The 20,115-nt window shown below is 35.6% G+C and overlaps 4 protein-coding genes and 1 long non-coding RNA gene across 5 annotated transcripts; 4 read left to right on the plus strand and 1 right to left on the minus strand.

The window, feature by feature from the left end:
- The first annotated feature begins 3,258 nt into the window (after positions 1–3,258).
- LOC125052634 lies at positions 3,259–4,274 on the plus strand. Its single transcript, XR_007117467.1, has 2 exons — positions 3,259–3,366; positions 3,718–4,274. It is a non-coding gene; the product is annotated as an uncharacterized LOC125052634 (long non-coding RNA).
- Positions 4,275–6,250: 1,976 nt separating this feature from the next.
- Positions 6,251–7,170, plus strand: LOC125052633 (cuticle protein 16.5-like). Its single transcript, XM_047653583.1, has 2 exons — positions 6,251–6,347; positions 6,538–7,170. Exons 1-2 carry the CDS (start codon positions 6,336–6,338, stop codon positions 7,090–7,092), a joined length of 567 nt encoding a protein of 188 aa, XP_047509539.1. The 5' UTR covers positions 6,251–6,335; the 3' UTR covers positions 7,093–7,170.
- A 1,785-nt stretch (positions 7,171–8,955) lies between these two features.
- On the plus strand, positions 8,956–9,948 carry LOC125052632 (cuticle protein 16.5-like). Its single transcript, XM_047653582.1, has 2 exons — positions 8,956–9,065; positions 9,355–9,948. The coding sequence occupies exons 1-2, from the start codon at positions 9,054–9,056 to the stop codon at positions 9,937–9,939; spliced, it is 597 nt and encodes a 198-aa protein (XP_047509538.1). The 5' UTR covers positions 8,956–9,053; the 3' UTR covers positions 9,940–9,948.
- Positions 9,949–14,158: 4,210 nt separating this feature from the next.
- LOC125052630 (cuticle protein 16.5-like) lies at positions 14,159–15,447 on the plus strand. Its single transcript, XM_047653580.1, has 2 exons — positions 14,159–14,267; positions 14,547–15,447. The coding sequence occupies exons 1-2, from the start codon at positions 14,256–14,258 to the stop codon at positions 15,357–15,359; spliced, it is 825 nt and encodes a 274-aa protein (XP_047509536.1). The 5' UTR covers positions 14,159–14,255; the 3' UTR covers positions 15,360–15,447.
- A 2,143-nt stretch (positions 15,448–17,590) lies between these two features.
- LOC125052429 (cuticle protein 16.5-like) lies at positions 17,591–18,669 on the minus strand. Its single transcript, XM_047653276.1, has 2 exons — positions 18,545–18,669; positions 17,591–18,468 (listed from the first exon to the last, which is right to left on the minus strand). The coding sequence occupies exons 1-2, from the start codon at positions 18,554–18,556 to the stop codon at positions 17,707–17,709; spliced, it is 774 nt and encodes a 257-aa protein (XP_047509232.1). The 5' UTR covers positions 18,557–18,669; the 3' UTR covers positions 17,591–17,706.
- Between the last annotated feature and the right edge of the window lie 1,446 nt (positions 18,670–20,115).

Consider the following 20,115-nt stretch of genomic DNA (forward strand, 5'->3'; position numbering starts at 1 on the left):
ATGGTAAAAGCCTCCTCTACATATATTTTCATTTTTCTTTGTCTTTCGCAATATTCATCCAGTTTTTCCCCGCTATTTCTATTACGTCATCTGTCCATCTTTTCTTTTGTCGTCGGCGAAAGAGATGTATAGCTCTTTTCAGTAGGTCCAGTCTATCTTTTATCCATCTTAAATGTAGCGTTGACAAATCAATACGGAATATATAACAGCTTAATGATAAAGTGGTTTCTGCTTTTTCATTTCGTGTTCGATTCCTATAGGAAAGAATTCAAAAAAATTGTCACTAAATTTAACAGAATCTAGTCTAAATCTGACCTTCAAATTAAGGCTAGTATTAATCCTTTTTATAGGCGATAAAAGCAGTTTCGCCTTTCGGGTTGAATAACTGGCGATGGTCCAAATACAATTGACAAAGGTGGCAATTAGTCGATTCCCTGATGGAAGCTTTGATGTTGGCAACACTATACAAAGGTCAGGGTTTAAAACATTTAGATAATGGTTATTTTATTGGTAGTTCTACTAATGTACTTACTGTATATGGCCAAAAACGAAGGTCAGATGTATTAATTTCTCTGCTACAAACATGTTTTATTTTAATAACGAGGTACTTTATATATAATACAGTATTTATTATAGATACTGATGACTATGGCATAAATTCAGGGAACAGTGTTGGCCTAGTGGCTTCAGCATGCGACTCTAATCCCTGAGGTCGTAGGTTCGATCCCCGTCTATGTGGACTTTCTTGCATATTATCATTTGCTCGAACGGTGAAGGAAAACATCGTAAGGAAACCGGCTTGCCTTAGACCCAAAAAAGTCGACGGCGTGTGTCGACAGGAGGCTGATCACCTACTTGCCTATTAGATTGATAAATGATCATGAAACAGATACAGAAACCTGAGGCCAAGACCCAAAAAGGTTGTAGTGCCACTGCTTTATGTTTTTAATTATTTTACCTAAGTGTTGGAGGTTAATTAAAATGAAGAACAGCTAAATTCTAAAGAGATATGGCTTCCTATTTATTCAATATTAAGATTGTTGCCAGTCAGAGCTAATGACAATTTATATATAGACTTTATCCCACTGTCCCGAAACAAATCGATGATTTTGTAAATAGAATAATATTATTATCTAGTATTGAAAGTACCTTGCTCTTATTAGTGCAACTTCTTTTCAAAGACGAATCATAACTGTAGCAAGGTCGTATGCAAAGCTTAATTACTCTGAAGACAGGACAAAATGATTAAGTAATAATAATAAATTACACTACAAATTTATACATGTCAGCTTTTGAGATTGCAAATGATTACGTATAAGTACATTTAAAATTAATCACCGGATTTGTTTTAATATATTCCGAAGATCTTTAAATTTTATCTTACATAACACCCTAATGGAGTGAGGGGCATTTTTGCTGTTGGAAAATTATCACTGTGCCTTCTTATACCGCGAGACTTTCAGGGTTTAATTCGAAAAAACAGGCCATAACCACTGTACTACGAGTTATGTTAGAAGTTTTTCAATCAGAACAGTCAAAAGGCCAAAAGGCCACAACATATCTGTTATATTTGATTCCACTCACGCTCTAATGAAAAATATTAACGCTCTTGAAATATACTAATAGAATATCAGTGATTTTATCACTAAACGAGAAGTTCAAAGCGATTTGGGATTTTTTTAATAAGTCGGACATGGATTTGACATTTAATTAACAATTCATGTGTCACCCTCAGCCATCAAACAAATATATTCAACAAAGAGCACTCGTACAGGGATTGTCGCTTACATTTCATGTTTTATTGATGTCGTTCAAGGACCGCGTCGTATTAAATTTTCATAGCTTTATTACGAGGCTCTTGTATGTACTGAACTTGCAATGTTTTCCTTAAATTTTATGAAAATCTTCTCAGATTTTATTCCGAGCAAAGAAAATTACACCGCAAACTCAAATATGAAAATCGCGTTTCCATTTTAAAATCTTTCGATACTGTAATAAAAATATATTTTTAAAACCAACTTAGTTCAGACCTATGCGCTTTATTACATTTTTAAATTTATATAATTAATGAGGCGAGCAGTGTTGGCCTAGTGGCTTCAGCGTGCGACTCTCATTCCTGAGGTCGTAGGTTCAATCCCCGGCCGTGCAACCAATGGACTTTCTTTCTATGCGCGCATTTAACATTAGCTCGAACGGTGAAGGAAAACATCGTGAAGAAACCGGCTTGCCTTAGACCCAAAAAAAAGTCGACGGCGGGTGTCAGGCGCAGGAGGCTGATCACCTACTTGCCTATTAGATTGACAAGTGATCATGAAACAGATACAGAATTCCGAGGCCCAGGCCTAAATAAGTTGTAGTGCTACTGATTTATTTATTTTATTTTTGTAATGAGCCGAAGCATGAACAATAATAAATCTTACAAAAAAGGAAATACAGTCGTAATTTGTATCTGTGATGGTCTGTCGGTATCTATACCTACTACTATTAGAAAACTAAAAAAATTGATAGGTAGGCTGAATAAGCTAACATTACGCTACGACGAGCTAGTATCAAATAGTTTTAGTAGATTTTTAAGTATTTACTTAAACAAAATGCAATCGCAGGTGACTCTGATTCATACATTGATATTTTGTTTACCAGCTGTAATTTAGGTTACGCCCACGTTTGCTAACTGGTGCTAATATTTTAAGTGTTTCATTGACAAACTATGTCGAACGAGTGCAAAGAAACAGCTGTATAAAGCTGTTTTCTTATTATAATTATGGCTTTAAATATTAATTTATCCAAATGCTGTTATCCTATATGGGACATCTGTACGTCTAAGTTAACGTTAAGTTCTTAGTGTAAGTAATAGAAGTCCTTTTAGACAGAGAATCCGAGCTTTAGAGGTTTCATTGCAATACCACAACAAATATTTTCTAACGTTTCCCTCAGAAAAACAATTGACCATCGACTCGGACATCGGACTAGCGATAGATAAATTTTTACATGCACCTCACTTTCTTAGCAGAACAGTGTACCTATATTAAAACATATATATTTATTGAAGTTGGCATTGCCATATTCAGTCGTGGAAATATGAATACAATAAATGCAATTCGTCAAGGCACGGTCATAAAAACAAGATATGAATGAAGAATTCACACCATATAACCACTTTTCTTTTTTGGAAGTTTAAAAATATGTCAAAGGTTAATTTTAAGGTTAACACGTTTACAAGTGATGTATGGCCCATTACTTTGTTAAATAAGCTTATAGTTTTCTCAGGATCGATTAAATTCACTGTCTTATAAAAAGCTTGCGATTAATAATTTTTGTCATTCGGTTACTGAAATGTTGGGACTACAAGACAAAATGATTTGTAAGGTAAGGAAAATGCTATTTTTATAATTATATCTTTTTCTTAATATTTATTAATAATATTATATAATTTCATTAATGTTCATGAAAATCAAGAAATGATAAATTTTCAATTCTCGTACATTTTCTTTGGAGTTGTTAAATCTCTAAAGTTGTATGTTCATGTCTAAAGTTGTATGTTCATTATAATCTTTACTCAATTTCCCTAACCAATAGTTTTTCAAATGTTTTAAAAACACTCACCACTGACCCTATAAACCTTGTTAATTTCCATATCTTCTACAACTTTGTGTGCGTTTCATTCTTTGTTATCAAAAACAAAATCTTCTTTTTAAATGTATCTATTATTTTTTACAGATTTTCATCATCACCACATACTTGGTTGTAGCCAAATGTGCGTCAATCGACCAATCATCTCTTAACACCAACCACCTTGTTCCTAATAATCCTGCCCCAATTCATGAGGAGCAAGCAGAAAAATCGAGAACCCCACTATTCAACGATAAGTACACCCAAATTGCAAACAATGGCGCTTATATAACTCACACTTACCCTGTCTATTCAACACCGATTCATACATATCCACAATATTCAATTTCACCAGTGAACACATATACTGCTCCTATATATCACCATGGAGTACCAGTTCTAACTAAAGGTCCGGAGGTGTCATACTCCCCTCACTTAATCCAGGATCATTCTATTAAAGCTTTAACTTATTCACAAGCTCCATTAGTGTCCCATATGACATTTACTGGCCTTGGTACTAATTACGCCTGGTAAGTTCTACCTGTGCAACCTCCTCCTATTAAATTATGAAATTCGCGACTGACTTAAGTATAAATGATGTTTTATAATTATGTTTTAAACTATGCTAAGTACATATTATGTTATTAAAATGCTTTTGAAATAAGGTTTATGTTTATTATTTTTAGATTCCATTTTTGATTTAATTGCTAATTATTTTAAATTGCCCACTTATTTTAAGTGTATAAAATTATAAGTAAATTTAATTCGAAATAGAATATATAAAAGTTTCTCAAAACTGAAATACCGTATTAACAGTCATTCTCAGAGTTGTCCATTAAGTGAATAAAAATTTATAATTATACCTAATCAAAGTATGTACTTATCTACGAAATTTAAGACGTGATTAGACTAGATATGTGGTGAAATTAAATGATTATTACATACCTCTAAGAATAATAAGCTCCACATACATCTAAATTAAACGTTTAATTTTTATATAATACACAATGTGTGAACTACAACTTGAAATAAGTCATCTTGGCAAATTTCAATTGTCAAACAAGTTATGAGCACAAAGGTGTAAATGATGACATAGTTTAGTTACGGGTATAGAACTCTAGTTTGGTTAGTGTTGCATTATTACTGAATTCGAATTGCCAAATGGACATTAAAAGATATACTGTAATAGAATACCTTCCGTAAGTAAGAATAAATAAAATTGAATTATAAATCTCCTTCAAGCCTTAACTGACTGACTGAGGTGTTGTAGTGCACCTAAAAATACTATAGGTGTAAATACTATAGGGTTCGATCCCCGGCTGAGACAAACATCGATGTGATGAGCATTTGGTGTTGTGCTTAGGTCTTGGGTGTTTAAATATGTTTTTATATGTCTGTATCTATAATATGTATGTATATCCGTTGCCTAGTACCCATAACACAAGCTTCACCAGCTTAGCATGGGACTAGGTCAATTGGTGTGAATTGTCCAATCATAATAAAAAAAAAAAAAACTCTTATACTCAATTAAAAGCGTGAAGTTGACACAATTATTTCTTTTGTATTTTAAACCAATGCTTGCTTGATGTTTACAGGTTTAAACAAGTAATCCACAGTTAATAATTATAAAATTAAGGTTTTATTGTGTTAAAAATGAATTTTCTTTTAACGATTACTGAAAATACTGTATTTGTATATTTTATTGTTATTAAAATTTGTAAGATATTTGTATAAAAATGCCAATTCCATGAAATATTTATCTTCTTCGTACAAGTGGTAATTACGCAAATAACACCGTTCACACTAACAATCTCATAGTGAAAAATCATACGGCCATGACCAACGCTGCTTTGGCATAAAAATGTACTCGTAAAATTACACACACTATACGAATTATATGTTCAGACTCGCGAGTATATTTAATAAATATATGAGTTTGTAAGTAAACATCAAAGTAGGCTGATTCATCATTACTCAGTCCAGTGGTTTAGAAAATTTCAAGAGAATTCCTTTACATCTTTTCTTCTAAACCCTTTATTGCTAAGCCTTAAGATCTTTGATGGTCTTAAGAATTCTTGATAGAGAAAACGCTTAACATAACTTAACAAGCCTCCGTATTTTAAATTTCATCGCAATATTTTCCCATACTCTATCGGTAAAAAAACTACACGCCACTTCGATTGGGGGCTGTTTAAATAACTAGTTAGGTTTTATATCGGTAGGGGCCAAAGATATGTAGACGAAATCTAAATTAAAATAAAGTAAAGGTTATTATATTAACACGCTTAAAAGTCCGGCAACGCACTCGCGAGCCCTTTGGCATTGTGTCCATGGTCGGCAGTATCACTTAACATTAGATAAGACTCCTGCCCGTTTGCCCCCTGTTCTATAAAAAAAAGAGAAACACTTTTTAGTTCAAAATCTACTTATGAGCTTATTGTATTTTCTATACAAAGAAGGAAAATTGTCTTACGTACCAATGCTAACTTAATACATCTAGGAAGAAAAATATTTTAATTGATCAAATGTGAATTAGATCGAAACGCGAACATCCGCTTTTTATTAAATGAAGGCCGATATTTTCACAAGTATACGAATATGTTGAAGGTCTCGGGCAGGGCAGTTCTAACGTGACGTCAGTCTAACGGCTGGGGATGTCTCTTGAATAGTATATAAGTGATACTCCGCACTTCGAATGTATCATTTACTGTTGTGAATAAACCAAAATGGCAGCTAAGGTACGATGTTTTACGATGCCTTATAAAGTTAAAGTGTTAACTTGTGATCTCTAATATTATTGTGGACTAAAGCTTCATAATTAAGGAAAATATTATAATATCGTTTGCGATTATGAAACACATCTTTATTAAAAGGACAACAATTATGTTTTTATAGACATCAGTGGCATAACAATTATTTTTATTACAGTTCATCGTTCTCTTGTGCGCGGTAGCGACCGCTCGTGCCGGTGGCCTGTATGGTGCCTCATATGCTGCCCCAGTGGCTGCTTACGCTGCATCACCTCTGGCATACGCAGCTGGTCCCGTCTACAAGAGCTACGCTCCATCTGTGTCCTACGCAGCACCAGCGTACTCCGCATATGCTGCACCTACAGTTGTGAAGACTGTTGCGCCAGCTGTGTCATCGGTCTCTTCGTACTCTTCTCACACTTCTCACGGATCCCCACTCCTGACTAAGGCCGTCGCTCCAGTCGCATACACCAGCTACGCTGCTCCATCAGTTGCCTACTCCGCTCCTTTAAGCTACGCCGCCCATGCTGCCCCTGTAGCCACCTACGCTGCTCACGCTGCTCCAGTAGCAACTTACGCTGCTCACGCCGCTCCAGTAGCAACTTACGCTGCCCATGCCGCTCCCGTCGCTTACGGTCCAGTCGCTTACTCCACCCCATTGTTGAAGTACTCCGCGGCACCCTCTGTCTCCCATGTCTCATACAGTGACCTCTCCCACAACTACGGCTGGTGATTAATTTAAAAGCGATTGCAGATTGTGATATTTAAAATATTTATTTTTTTACATTTTAAAAATAAAATTTAATATCAATTTTATATTTTATTTAAAATACGTCTCCATTCGTTTACCGAAAACTAACAATTTACCAAAATAATTTAAGCTAACATTTAACGTTATTGAAATATACTGGATAACTCATATTACAAAAAAAAAATAAAACTAAAATATTTTCCAATGAAAACTATGTAAAATTGTTTATAAATCTATAAAAAATTAAAATTCCACCCATCTTCTTCTATCGACAGTTAACTAAAAAAAAAGCTTTTTATTTGAAAATAAGTAACGCTAACTGAATTTGTCAATGCCTGCAGTATTTTCATTCATTGAATAATTTCATACAGATATAATTTGAAATATCCTTTATAGAAAATTCACGTTTGTCCTTGACTTAAGCCATAATTAATATTATCTCCTTCATAATTAATACCATTGCCATCACCGGAAATTTATTATATCCTGTGATTCGTACTTATTAACATAACTTGTCATGGATTTCGTGGAATTTTGCTCACATTTAAATAATTAACATTTAACTGACAAATTTAAGTAAATAAAAAATATATTAATCAAGACTGGACTTTCTTATATGTGTTTAACCATACGTAGGGCAGTCTTTTATGAATTATCTTAACCCGAATTAATACAATATCAAACCGGGGTAAACAAGCGGGGAAAATAAGTAAAATTATTGGAATGGAACAAACATTTCCGAAAATTTGTTTAAAATAAACGAGAGATCATTAAAGTAAAGTAAACATGTTGTTTTGACCGGCTTGTCATGAGCATTGACGAACCCGGTCAACTTTGGATCGCTGTAACAGCGTTTCCAATTCAATTTAAAAAAAAAATTGGAAATTTCTAGTATTTTTTTTTTTGTCATTTTTACTTATACCTTTTGAATTTTGGGTTTATGATAAAAAAATTACATAGGCATAATTGTAGGCAAAGCGATTTGCTACAAAATACGTCTCTACAAATTTTTTTGTACGATGTATAGTTTAGGAGATATAGCCAAAAACGTGTTTTCACAATGAAAAATTTTAAACAACCATTTTCGAACATTAAATTTTTTATAATTAAAGTTTGAATAAAAATATTAATACAGCAGTGTTGTTTTGTTTTAAATCCTTATTGTTGATGCAAAAATGACCTTGTTTTAGAATATCTCTAATTTCCTGGAATTTCTTTGAAAATATCATTTTTAATTTCGGCCTTGTAATAAAACCAAAGCATATTCTGATATATGTCAGGTAAGCCAGATTTTAGTACATTTATTATTATTTTATTATTATTCGTAGTTATTAAGACCTATGACAGTGGAATATTATATTATCTTTAATACGAGTGAAATAAATACAGACCAACAACGCACTAGTGAGCCTTGTTGAATGTCTAATTAATTTTGTAATACATTTATTATAAAATAAGGACTATTAATTCTAAATAATCAGTAAAACACAAAAGTACTTTTATGTGAACGATACACTTTATTTGAAATTAACACACAATAAAAAAGACTTATTTTTATTAAAAAGAAAATTATGTTTTTAATGATATAATAATATTTTGCTACAAGAAACTTTAATTAATTTATTCTATGATTAAATACTCACTAATTGATATCTTGACCTTAAACTAATGTAGTAAATTATATATACATTTTAATGAAATCGTAAAATTAATGTAAAAATTTAATAATATAATAACGGGTTGCTTGCCAACTTAGTTCTTATCGTTCCATGTTGAATACGAAAAACAATTTCACGCATTTGGGCGGGGTTCGACCTTGACATTGAAGCAGTTCGCTCGCGGCGATGAGTCCACCACAGCCCGATACCAGTTTCCAGTGACCATATAAAAGCATCAACTGCCGATGAAAAAAACATTCCAACAACGAGAAGGAACAATCAAACATGTACTCCAAGGTACAGATATTTTTAATATTAAATTAGCTGTAGGGTACTGCGTGGGTGATTGGGGTAGACCACGGCTGATACCAACAGACAATTATGATAGCTATGTAGGGCAATTGGGATTACTGGAATTGGTGATGGTAGACTTATATAATTGAAAGTATCACCAGGATGTACTTCTTCAGTGACTTCAAAAGCAACCGTCATCATAACTTTCAAACGAGAGTGAACTATCATGTAATTTTTTTAAATATGTGTCGTTAAATCTTCTCCAATTATATAAACTATATTTATATTTCAGGTAGTAATCTTCCTGTGCGCTGCGGGCATCGCTTCCGCTGGCAATCTGCTCCATGCTTCTCCTCTCGCCTATTCCGCACCAGTTTCATCTGTTTCTTACTCTTCACAAACAACTTCCCACGGAGCACCAGCGGTGTACTCAAGCCCAATCGTCGCAAAGTCATACGCCGCCCCTGCTGTAGCAACCTACGCCGCACCAGCTTACACAGCTTACCACGGTGCACCCGCGTACTCGACATACGCCTCTGCCCCGGCCTACTCTACTTACCATACTGCCCCAGTAGCCACATACACTAAGACCCTGTCTCCAGCTGTTTCTTACTCATCCGTATCTCACTCTAAGACCGTCTCCAGCCCAGCTATAGCTTATGCCGCTGCCGCCCCTGCTGTCTATGCATCACCAGCTGTTGCCACATACCATGCCACCCCCGTCGTAACTAAGACTATCGCTACTCCCGTGGCTTACCACGCTTCCCCCGTGGCCTACCACTCTGCTCCAGTCGTCAAATCAGCCATCACTTACTCAGCCGCCCCTGCTGTGTCTCACGTGTCCTACGCTGGTTTGGGAGCCACTTATGGCTGGTGAACAACCAAAGGCTAACTCCTTGTAAACTTGATTAATTTATTATCATGTACAATATTATTAATAAATTATATATAAAATATTATTTTCTTTCAATTGCTGTATAAACCTGTATATTCATATCCATGAAGAATTGTGAAGTTTATCTAATTTATTATCTCATAATTTATAACTATTACAGATATACAAATAAACAAACAAAATCTTTATTTGTAATGGTACCAATTTTCTTGAATTTCTAAGTCAGAATTTAATTCCTGTAAAATAATTGTAATAGGTTTTATATATTATTTCTATAACATTTATAAATAGGTCATTAGGGTTAGTGGTTATTAGTTTAGACATATATGTATTTTTGTCTACAATTTTCTCGAAAACTACATTGCTTAGGGTCTCGAAATCGAAATGGGTTCAGTATATGATTTTGAGGTATATAAATTTTTTTGAGGATATCCACGCGTTTCTGGATATATAATATAGGTGCCCAGTTAAATTTAGTTGAAGGTACTGAAAGTCGGTTTCAGTTTACTACTAAATTACTTTTATGTTGCGAAAAAAGAAAAAATTTAATTTTTGCTTAATTTATTAAAGGTCTGATCTCGTTTCTTTAGCTACATAATATTTTGTTATATAATTAGAGCTATTGTGGATGTTGAACTTCTTGTAAGCTATAGACCATTTTTTGCGAACTCGGTATTTTGACAGTACGAGTACCTACCAAGTTTATATATCATAGAAGCAGTTGCGACTTTAAAAAAGCATCCAAAATGATTTATTTATTTATTTTTTTTTTTTTGTATATTCGCCATCTGCAATCAGTGCTTTCACTTTTAGCAAATATGTTGGATGCTTATCTCGTTCGGAGTGTGTCCTCCAGTGAGAACATCTACTCATAATTCTTCACATTATAGAATGTCTTTTCGCTTAAGGCGTTTAACATAGCTCTGCATCGTGAGCTGTCGTGCAAGGGCATTGGGGTGGGTTGCTAGCCGTTCCCTGTATCTGGTCTTGATATTAGTTATTTCTTCTCTCACTGTGAGCATTCCCAGGTGTTCGTGGATCTCAGCATTAGTCACATACCAGGGGACATTACTGATGGTCCGGAGAATAATGTTCTGCATTCTTTGTATGCGCATGATGGAGGAGTTACAAGCACTACCCCATAGTTGAAGGCCGTATATCCATACAGGTTTCAGGATCGACTTGTACACTAGTAGTTTATTGTCTACAGACAGTTTGCTGTTTCGGCCTAGCAACCACAGGTAGCTTTTATATCTAATATTCAGTTCATCTCGCTTCTTTTTGATGTGATCATTCCATGTCATACGCCTATCAAGATGAAGACCAAGGTATCTGACACAATTCCGGTGAGGAAGGGTGGTATTTCCTACCTTCACTGAGGGGCAATTGCCTTTGCATAGGGTGTAGGTAACCTGTACCGATTTCGATGTACTAGTTTTGATCCGCCAGTTTTGAAGCCATTTAGTTGTATCATCTAGGCCTTTCTGTAGGATTTTTGAGGCTATTACTGGGTCCTTGTGACTTGCCAGGATAGCGGTATCGTCTGCGAACGTGGCTGTAGTTATGGTACTTGAACAAGGCAGGTCAGCTGTGAATATAGTGTAGAGTACCGGACCCAACACTGACCCCTGTGGTACGCCAGCTTTTATTTCAAAGAAATCTGATGTTGTTTCTCCTTCTTTGACCTAGAATAATCTTCCCGAGAGATATGAATGAAATATCAAAAAGTAGCAGTGTGGAAGATAACTTTTTAATTTACATAGCAGGCCCTTGTGCCAGACTCTATCAAAGGCCTGTTGTATATCCAGGAACACTGCAGCACAGTATTCTTTTTCTTCCAGTGTCTTTCTTATCTTGTCGCAGACTCTATGAACCTGTTCCACCGTAGAGTGTTGCTGTCTGAAGCCGAACTGATGGCTGGGTATGGTGCCTTTTTCAGATAAGATCGGAAGAATACGTCGAAGAAGTAGTTTTTCGAAAACTTTTGATAGTATCGGAAGCAAACTTATAGGTCTATAAGATGTGACTTCGTTTGGTGGTTTTCCGTCTTTATATATCATTATTATTTGAGATACTTTCCATATATCTGGGAAATGTTGGACTCTTAATATCCCATTACATAGTGTGGTAATGTACGTTACGGCTTTTCGGGGCAGTTGTGTAATTATTTCTTTGGTTATAAGGTCGAAGCCCGGTGCTTTTCTATCCTTTAGTTCCCTTATAACTCTCCAAACTTCCCGTACTGACACAGGTTTTGGTGGTAGATTCATTTGAAGGTCTTGGTTTAGTGTTGTGTCCACTTGGTCATCAAACTTATCGTCTACGGAATCATTTGGGCAGAATACTTTTGACAGGTGTTTAGCAAATAGGTCTGCTTTTTGCTGTGGTTTTCTCACCCATCCTTCAGCACACTTTAAGGGTGGTTTAGCAGCTTGTGGTCTGTCGAAACTTTTGGTTATTTTCCAGAGCGAGTAGTTTGTAGACTCTGTAGCAGTTAGGCTTTCTAGCTTTGCTTGGAATGAGTTATCATGCCAATTTTGCAATAGTGACTTGAGATCTTCTGCAGCTCTGTTAAGGTTGGTTTTGTCCACAGTAAGCCTACTTAAGTGCCAAATTCTTCGACATACATAATATTTTGTTATATAATTAGAGCTATTGTGGATGTTGAACTTCTTGTAAGCTATAGACCATTTTTTGCGAACTCGGTATTTTGACAGTACGAGTACCTACCAAGTTTATATATCATAGAAGCAGTTGCGACTTTAAAAAAGCATCCAAAATGATTTATAGCATTTGAAGAAACTTGGCTATATCTACCGAGGGATTCAACACGGCTGTGGGTGCCGGCATGTTGCACCACGGTATATTTAAAAAAGTGTTACGCTATGGCTATCAAACTATTTATTCACCTTCGCAGAAGTTATAGATCATTGCCGTGTAATGCTTTCAAGGGGAAAGTGATTAAATTTTTAAAGGCAAAGGTGTGGTTTTTTATCCAATCAATTATTTTAATTAATCAATTTGAATGTACCACTTTCTTTGCAAATGAACGACTTATTATCACTAACATACAGATGGATCAATTTATATAGAAAAATTGCGCAAATTCATGAATATGACATAGTGTAACAACGGTATCATTATTTATTCCAACTAGCTAACAGAAAAGTAAAAATTAAATGAATTAAATCGCAGTTATGTTGCGGCATATACTAAGCAGTTAAAAAATATGAAAAATAAAGCACACGAGAGTTAGCTTAGTGGGCAGGCGCTCCTCTCAACGCTGAGATTGTGGATTCGAGCCACAGCTATGATCAAGGGTTTTTTTTAACTCTCCGTGTGTGTGTGTATAGCAGTATGGCGGGTCCTTAGGTATTTTCGGAACTGCTACGAACGCTTAATGTATTAAATTTGATAAATATTAAAATGCAACATGCTGAATGAACTACAAAAAATGATCCTTTAGTTATTCTTAAAAAAACACGCTATCGTCATCGTCTGATACAAAGAAGATTCATATGGCTCACATATTTCTGGTGTATCAAAACAATTTGGACTTACAGTCCAGTGTTTACAATTTGTTGTCATTCTTGAACCATTAACGATTAGTCGAGGACGACGAACGAGGCGAACCACCTAAACTATTAATCATCAAATAATTACTTGAAGCAATTGTTTCTTATTTCCCGGCATAAAAATTCACTGAAACAAAACGCAACGTTTTATTATACACTCAACCATTTATGGACTATGATAATAATAAAGCCCGTTTATTTCCAACCTATACAAATGCTACTCGATATTCCAATCCAGAAAACCTTCACGGGTAAAGGCCTCCTTGAGCCTTTTCCAAATATCCATGGCTTTCTTTCTCCATTCGCTTCTATATCTTCTCTACACTCTTTTTAAGGTGCCCTCTTCTCCTTCTACCCTTAGTCTTTTCCATTTCTGTATATACATTATAATTGTGGCAATTTTATGATATTCTTCTATCAATAGCTCTTGTACAATTGGGAAACGATATTTAGATAATATAATCAATTGTGTAATACATTTTAGCGTCTCTATAATATTCTAATGATATGCCAATCAAGGCTTAAACATAAATAACAAATGAACAGCGTGCAATAAGAGCAAATGTCGTTACGACTAGGACCGGTAGCTTGACTTTTAGGTGGTGATCCACCTTGACATTGAGAGGAAAGCCCGTAGGCGATGGGCGTGAGTTTAATATGAGTATATAAGCATATACATTTGGTTCTAAAATTATTCCTTCGACAGCAACGGATCTGAGAAACATGTACTCCAAGGTGTGTACTCGTACAGTTTTTTGTGATGGATTCAGTGAAAAAAGAAAGTTGAAATTTAAATATTTCAAGAACACAAGTTTTTTAAAACTTTTAACATAAGATTACCGAAAGAAATAAGTCTATACCTTAACTAATGGCTAGACATTTCTGCGTCTGTTTTCCTAAAAAATTATCACTGATTGATTTCTATTGATTATAAGTGTAAACGCTATTGTAAGGTAAATTACCAACGTGTTTGCAGTACGGCTTAATTAATAACTCAATTTTTTTTCGTTATAGGTGATAGTCTTCCTATGCGCTGCGGGCATTGCGACCGCTGGCAACTTGCTCCATGCCCCTCTCGCTTACACCGCTCCAGTCTCTTCTGTATCCTACTCTTCCCAGACAACATCCCATGCTGCGCCAGCATTAAGCTATTCTAGCCCAGTTCTCGCTAAGACGTATAATGCACCTGCTTACACTACCTACCAAGCACCTGCATACGCCACCTACAGCGCTGCCCCAGCCTACTCAACCTACCATGCTGCTCCCGTTGCCAAGGTTCTCTCCCCGGCTGTGTCCTACTCTTCTGTATCTCAATACGCTCCATCTGTGTCAACCTACGCCGCTGCCGCTCCTGCCGTTTACGCCGCCGCTCCTGCCTACTCTACCTACCACACTGCTCCCGTAGCAACTGTTGCCAAGACTCTGTCTCCAGCCGTGTCATACTCATCTGTGTCACACTCTAAGACTGTGTCTACCCCAGCAGTCGCAACCTACGCCGCTGCCGCTCCTGCCGTTTACGCCGCTGCTCCTGCATATTCTACCTACCACGCTGCGCCCGTAGCAACCGTAACGAAGACCTTGTCCCCAGCTGTGTCGTATTCATCTGTATCTGCTCCCGCTGTAGCAACTTACGCTGCCGCCGCTCCAGCACTCTACGCGTCTCCAGCCGTAGCTACTTACCACGCTGCCCCCGTGGTGACCAAGACAATCGCCACTCCCGTTGCCTACCATGCTGCTCCCATTGTCAAATCTGCCATCACATACTCAGCTGCCCCAGCTGTGTCCCACGTCTCATATGCTGGTTTAGGAGCACAGTATGGCTGGTAAAAATCATTTATCAAGCAGTGTTGTTACGTGTTTGTTGTAAAATACTTAAATTGTACAAAGTAGAATATATTAAAAGTATGAGAATATATGTATTTGTCTTTTATAATTTTTAACTTATGTACTCGTAAATTAACATTCTATAAAAATCCAAGGATTTGCTAAAAAAATCCTCAAAATTATTATATTCATTTCAAATTGAATTAACTACGTGGAGACTTGTGAATTACTTAATTGATAATATTTAAATTATTATCTGATAAAAATTTGTAACTAAATCAACAAACAAATTTAATAAAAAAATCAAACACGAAATAAAAAATATAAGGTGTTAATTAGGAAAAACAAGCTAAAGAATATTTACAAAATAAAAGACTAATTATTATTTTCACTAACAAATAGAAGAACTTTGGTCATTAAACGGACAGTAAAAAAAGGTCCGTTTACGTATGCCATTCGTTGATTAACCTAATAAATTTTTATACAGAACTAGACACACGTATAACATTCAAAAGCGTGAAAGATGAAAGGTCACTTTGAAAATGCTCGCAATCAGACATATTTTCTATTTTTTTAAACCTCTTTAGTTCATCTACATACAATATACGTAGGCATCTGCTAGAACGCAGAACCACGGGCGTCGTTAACGATAAGCATATATTCGAATAGACCGAGATTCGTACCTTGAATTACTCCAGATTGAGGACAATACGGCGCAGACTCATGGTTTTTGTAATCTACATACTGTTTTCTTTACTTTACTTAGTTTTGGTCTATAGCCGACCTTCTAGTCTAGTGTTAAACGCTTTTTTACGTCCAGTTAAACTAAGTCAAGTTGATCCCTAGCATCCAAATAAGCATCAAATACGTCATTGAGTCCAGCGGACTCGTAGTCGTAGTTATACTACGTCTTGGTCAAAATCCTTATTATTCCTAACCCAATAAATTAAACAAAAAAAATCCAAAACCTTTGCCAACCTTGACTTTACAGCTATACATATAATCGCTTGCATCCGGTCTTGAGATTTCCTTTAAAAGGGGTTCAGGTAACCCTATTGGTTTTCCATTGTGCTGGGTTAATATTTCACTTTAAACTAACTGCCAACTTAATTATTAATAAACTGAATAAGTTAGGTAAGTCAGTTAAATGCTATTCACATGAAAATTAAAAAATATAACAAAACGATTTGTAAAAGAATAAAGGTTTAAACATTGTATGAAATTTAATATAAAATAAGGTTATTGATTCACCTTCGTGATGAATCAAGAACCTTTTGATATTCAATAGTTACTGCTTCCTTGTCCAAAAATAATTTCTCTTAATAGAGAGTTGCATATGCAAACTTGGTAGAGAAAAGAAAACCTGGATGACTAAAGATAAGAATGGAGTTTAATAATAATAATAAAAGCCCGTTTAATTTCTAATCATTACAAAAGTAGAATATACAGCTTATATTTGTTATATACATTTTTTTCTTGTTACCCTAATATCCTACCTTCCTTCAGCACCGTCAGGCTTTTCCAGCTTATCCAAATAAATCTATACATACATAGCTTTCTTGGTCCATTCGCTACCCTGCTAACGCTTCTATTTCTTCTTTCCACCTTTTTTTGGATGGAGTTTACAAGGAGGTTTGTCATATTTGTAATTGATAATGATAATGACGCAAAGAAATCTCAAGAGAAAAGGCAAGAAATAAAAAAATCTAAATAATGACCATTAATAGTAACTACCAAGCCATAGTTAAAAACTTTACATTAAAAATAGATTAAGACACAATGTTTCATAATTAATATTAAAAGAAGTAATAAACTAAAAATGAGGTCATATTAACAATAACTTTTAATTTAGTTTCAAAAATAGGCAACATTACACAAAGAACTTTGGAACTATCTTCCAGTTTTACTCACACGACGCTAAGAGTACCTACACGCGTGCAAAACTTAAAACAACAATGGTTTCCTCGTCATTTGTAGTCTTTTGTTAAGCCAGAATTTGTTGGCGCCTAAAGTTTTATTCCTTGCAATTGTGCTTTATTACACTTTCTTTTTCAAAAGAAAAGAGTTGCAATTGTTATCCTCGAACAAGTAAAAGATTTCTTATGATGACACCAATTATTTAGTTATTTATTTGGGAAACGCTGAGATATCGAAATGATTTTGATCGATTACATTAGCACCTCATTTTTTTTCTGAAGTAGATTCATTGGAATTATAAATAAAAAGTTAAAAGATATAATTTCATGTTTCATTTATTTAACACAATTTTCTCATATAATATACAGTCAATGGTTTATATTACGCTCTAGTGATTAGATAATTTATGTACATAATAAAATGCTTTGGTAGTTTACCACCCGTGGGCTCCCAGGCCTCCGTAGCCTCCGTAGGCTACTGCTGGCGCTGCGGCGTACGTGGAGTAAGCTGGAGCGGAAGCATAGGTCGAGTAAGCTGGGGCGGCAGCATAGGTGGAGTAAGATGGGGCGGCAGCATAGGTGGTGTAAGATGGGGCAGCAGCGTAGGAAGAGTAAGCTGGGGCAGCAGCGTAGGAGGTGTAAGCTGGGGCAGCAGCGTAAGTAGCGATGGGAGACGATTGGGTTGCCACAGAAGAATATGACACTGAAGGAGCAGCGATGCGGGCTACTGGTGCAGCATACGACGTAAGAGCAGGAGCAGCGTAAGTCCTCGTTACTAAAGGAGCAGCAGCGGCATAGGTCCGCGCGTAAACTGGGGTAGCGGCATAAGTCCTGGCAATTGGAGCTGCGTATGTTCTGGCTACCACAGGAGCGGCTGCGGCATAAGAGACAGGCGCTACGTGAGACTGCACTGACTGGTATGAAACACTGGCTGCGGGCGCGGAGTAGGCGGCTACAGCTGGGGCAGCGTAGGATCTCGCATATGTGGCTACAGGTGCAGCGTAAGAAGCCACAGGAGCTGCGGCGTAGGTGGCCACTGGGGCCGCTGCGTATCCAGCCACGGGACCACCGTGAGATGTGGTGGTGTGTGTGCTGTAGGATACCGAAGTAGCCGGGGAGCTGTAGGCCACAGCTGGAGCTCCGGCATATAAGTTACCAGCGGAAGCAATGCCCGCGGCGCACAGGAAGATCAAAACCTGAAATAAGAAAAAAATTAAGAAAAAATAATACCAAAACTTCACACAAAAGGCTGGTTAAAGCTTCATGTAATACCTTGGAATACATGATAGGGTTGAGTTAGGTTTACTTTGTGACTCCAAAAGCACACGCATTCACTTTTATACCAATCTGTACAAACTGGTATCCAATCCTGAGTTAAGTTTTGTGCAACATGTGGGGCAACGAATGTTATCGAAAAATAATTGCTCAGATCTGGCAATAAGGGTTAGTTTGCTCGGTTAATATTTACAATTCTTTGCTTAGATCCTGTCCGTATAAAGTGTAACAATGTCAGGGCGAAGCTACACCCAATCTCCCATTAATATGTGTACTAGATTCTATTTAATAGAAATAGCGTTTATAAACGTTGACTATGAAAGTTGCAATTGAATTACAAATATCTGACCTGTTTTCAGCATGTAATGTGAGAATTTTTTTTTCATTTGATTTTCGTTTTGAGAACCGCATAATAGAGGCAACATACTACAATTTATAAAATAAAACTACACCCTTCCTATGCTTTTGGACTACAATTAATTTATATTCATTGTAGTGGTTTATCATGGTAATTTTAAAGCTTTTATTAGAATACTAGCAACTGTCCGTGACAACGTATGCAAACAGCTATCTATAAATTAGTTTCTTAAGTTTTTATATTTATCCACCAAAACTTATAAAATACATTTTGTGATTGATTGATACTAAGCAACTAAATTAATTTACAATGTTTCAATCAAGAAGGTATAGTTGACAACCTACTTGTAAATAAAAATATGAAAACGAAATTAAGAAGTGTTCCTACAGCTCTCACAGTAATGGACTATTTTGGTTCCTATTTCTTCATATTCATTTCTTGTGATTTTGATTTGGTTTGACTAGCTAGAACACGATTTGCAGATTCCAGTGAAATTTTTAAGACAAAGACTGGGAATTCAACGTTCTCTGATTTGATATCTCTACTTACCAACTTATTTTAAAAGCGAAATTATCTGTCAGTCGGATTCAGCTCTGAGGAACACATTTTAATGAAATTTGGTATAGGGGTTGGGTTTGACATAAAGGATTAAAGTTTGTATGGAAGGTCGTTAATGTCATTACTTCAAAGATTAAACTTTGTATTTATGCAACGAATATTCTTATTCTATAAATAAATATTGTTTTGCCGTGTTTGGAATTTTGAACCATATAAGGATGAAATTGGAGATGGAAATTAATTTATTTATTTACACTTATAGCAATAAATAATTAAAAGTTTATTCATGACAAATAGGTTGTGACAAAATTCATATATCGCTTGTGTTGTGGGTAAATAGATAACAATTAGTAATCCTACATGGTAGATGTTTAAAACAGTTTCTTTAAAACAATTAGATAAAGTAGTAAAACTTCGTTGCAAGAAATACACTAAAATTAAAATAAGTTTATAAAAAAGAGGGCAACTGGCGGCCTTATCCCTTTCTAGCATTCTAGCAACCTCTTCCAGGCCACCGTGAGGAAAAATTAAAGAAGGTGAGCGCAAGAAGTGCAATTTATATTAGTGTAAAGTGAAAGATCAAACAAATATGTTTGCTATGACTACTAAGTACTATTAATATGTATTAGAAACATTTTCAAAGTAATTTGTA

This window comes from Pieris napi, chromosome 9, assembly GCF_905475465.1.
Source record: "Pieris napi chromosome 9, ilPieNapi1.2, whole genome shotgun sequence".
In the NCBI taxonomy this organism is placed as follows: domain Eukaryota; kingdom Metazoa; phylum Arthropoda; class Insecta; order Lepidoptera; family Pieridae; genus Pieris; species Pieris napi.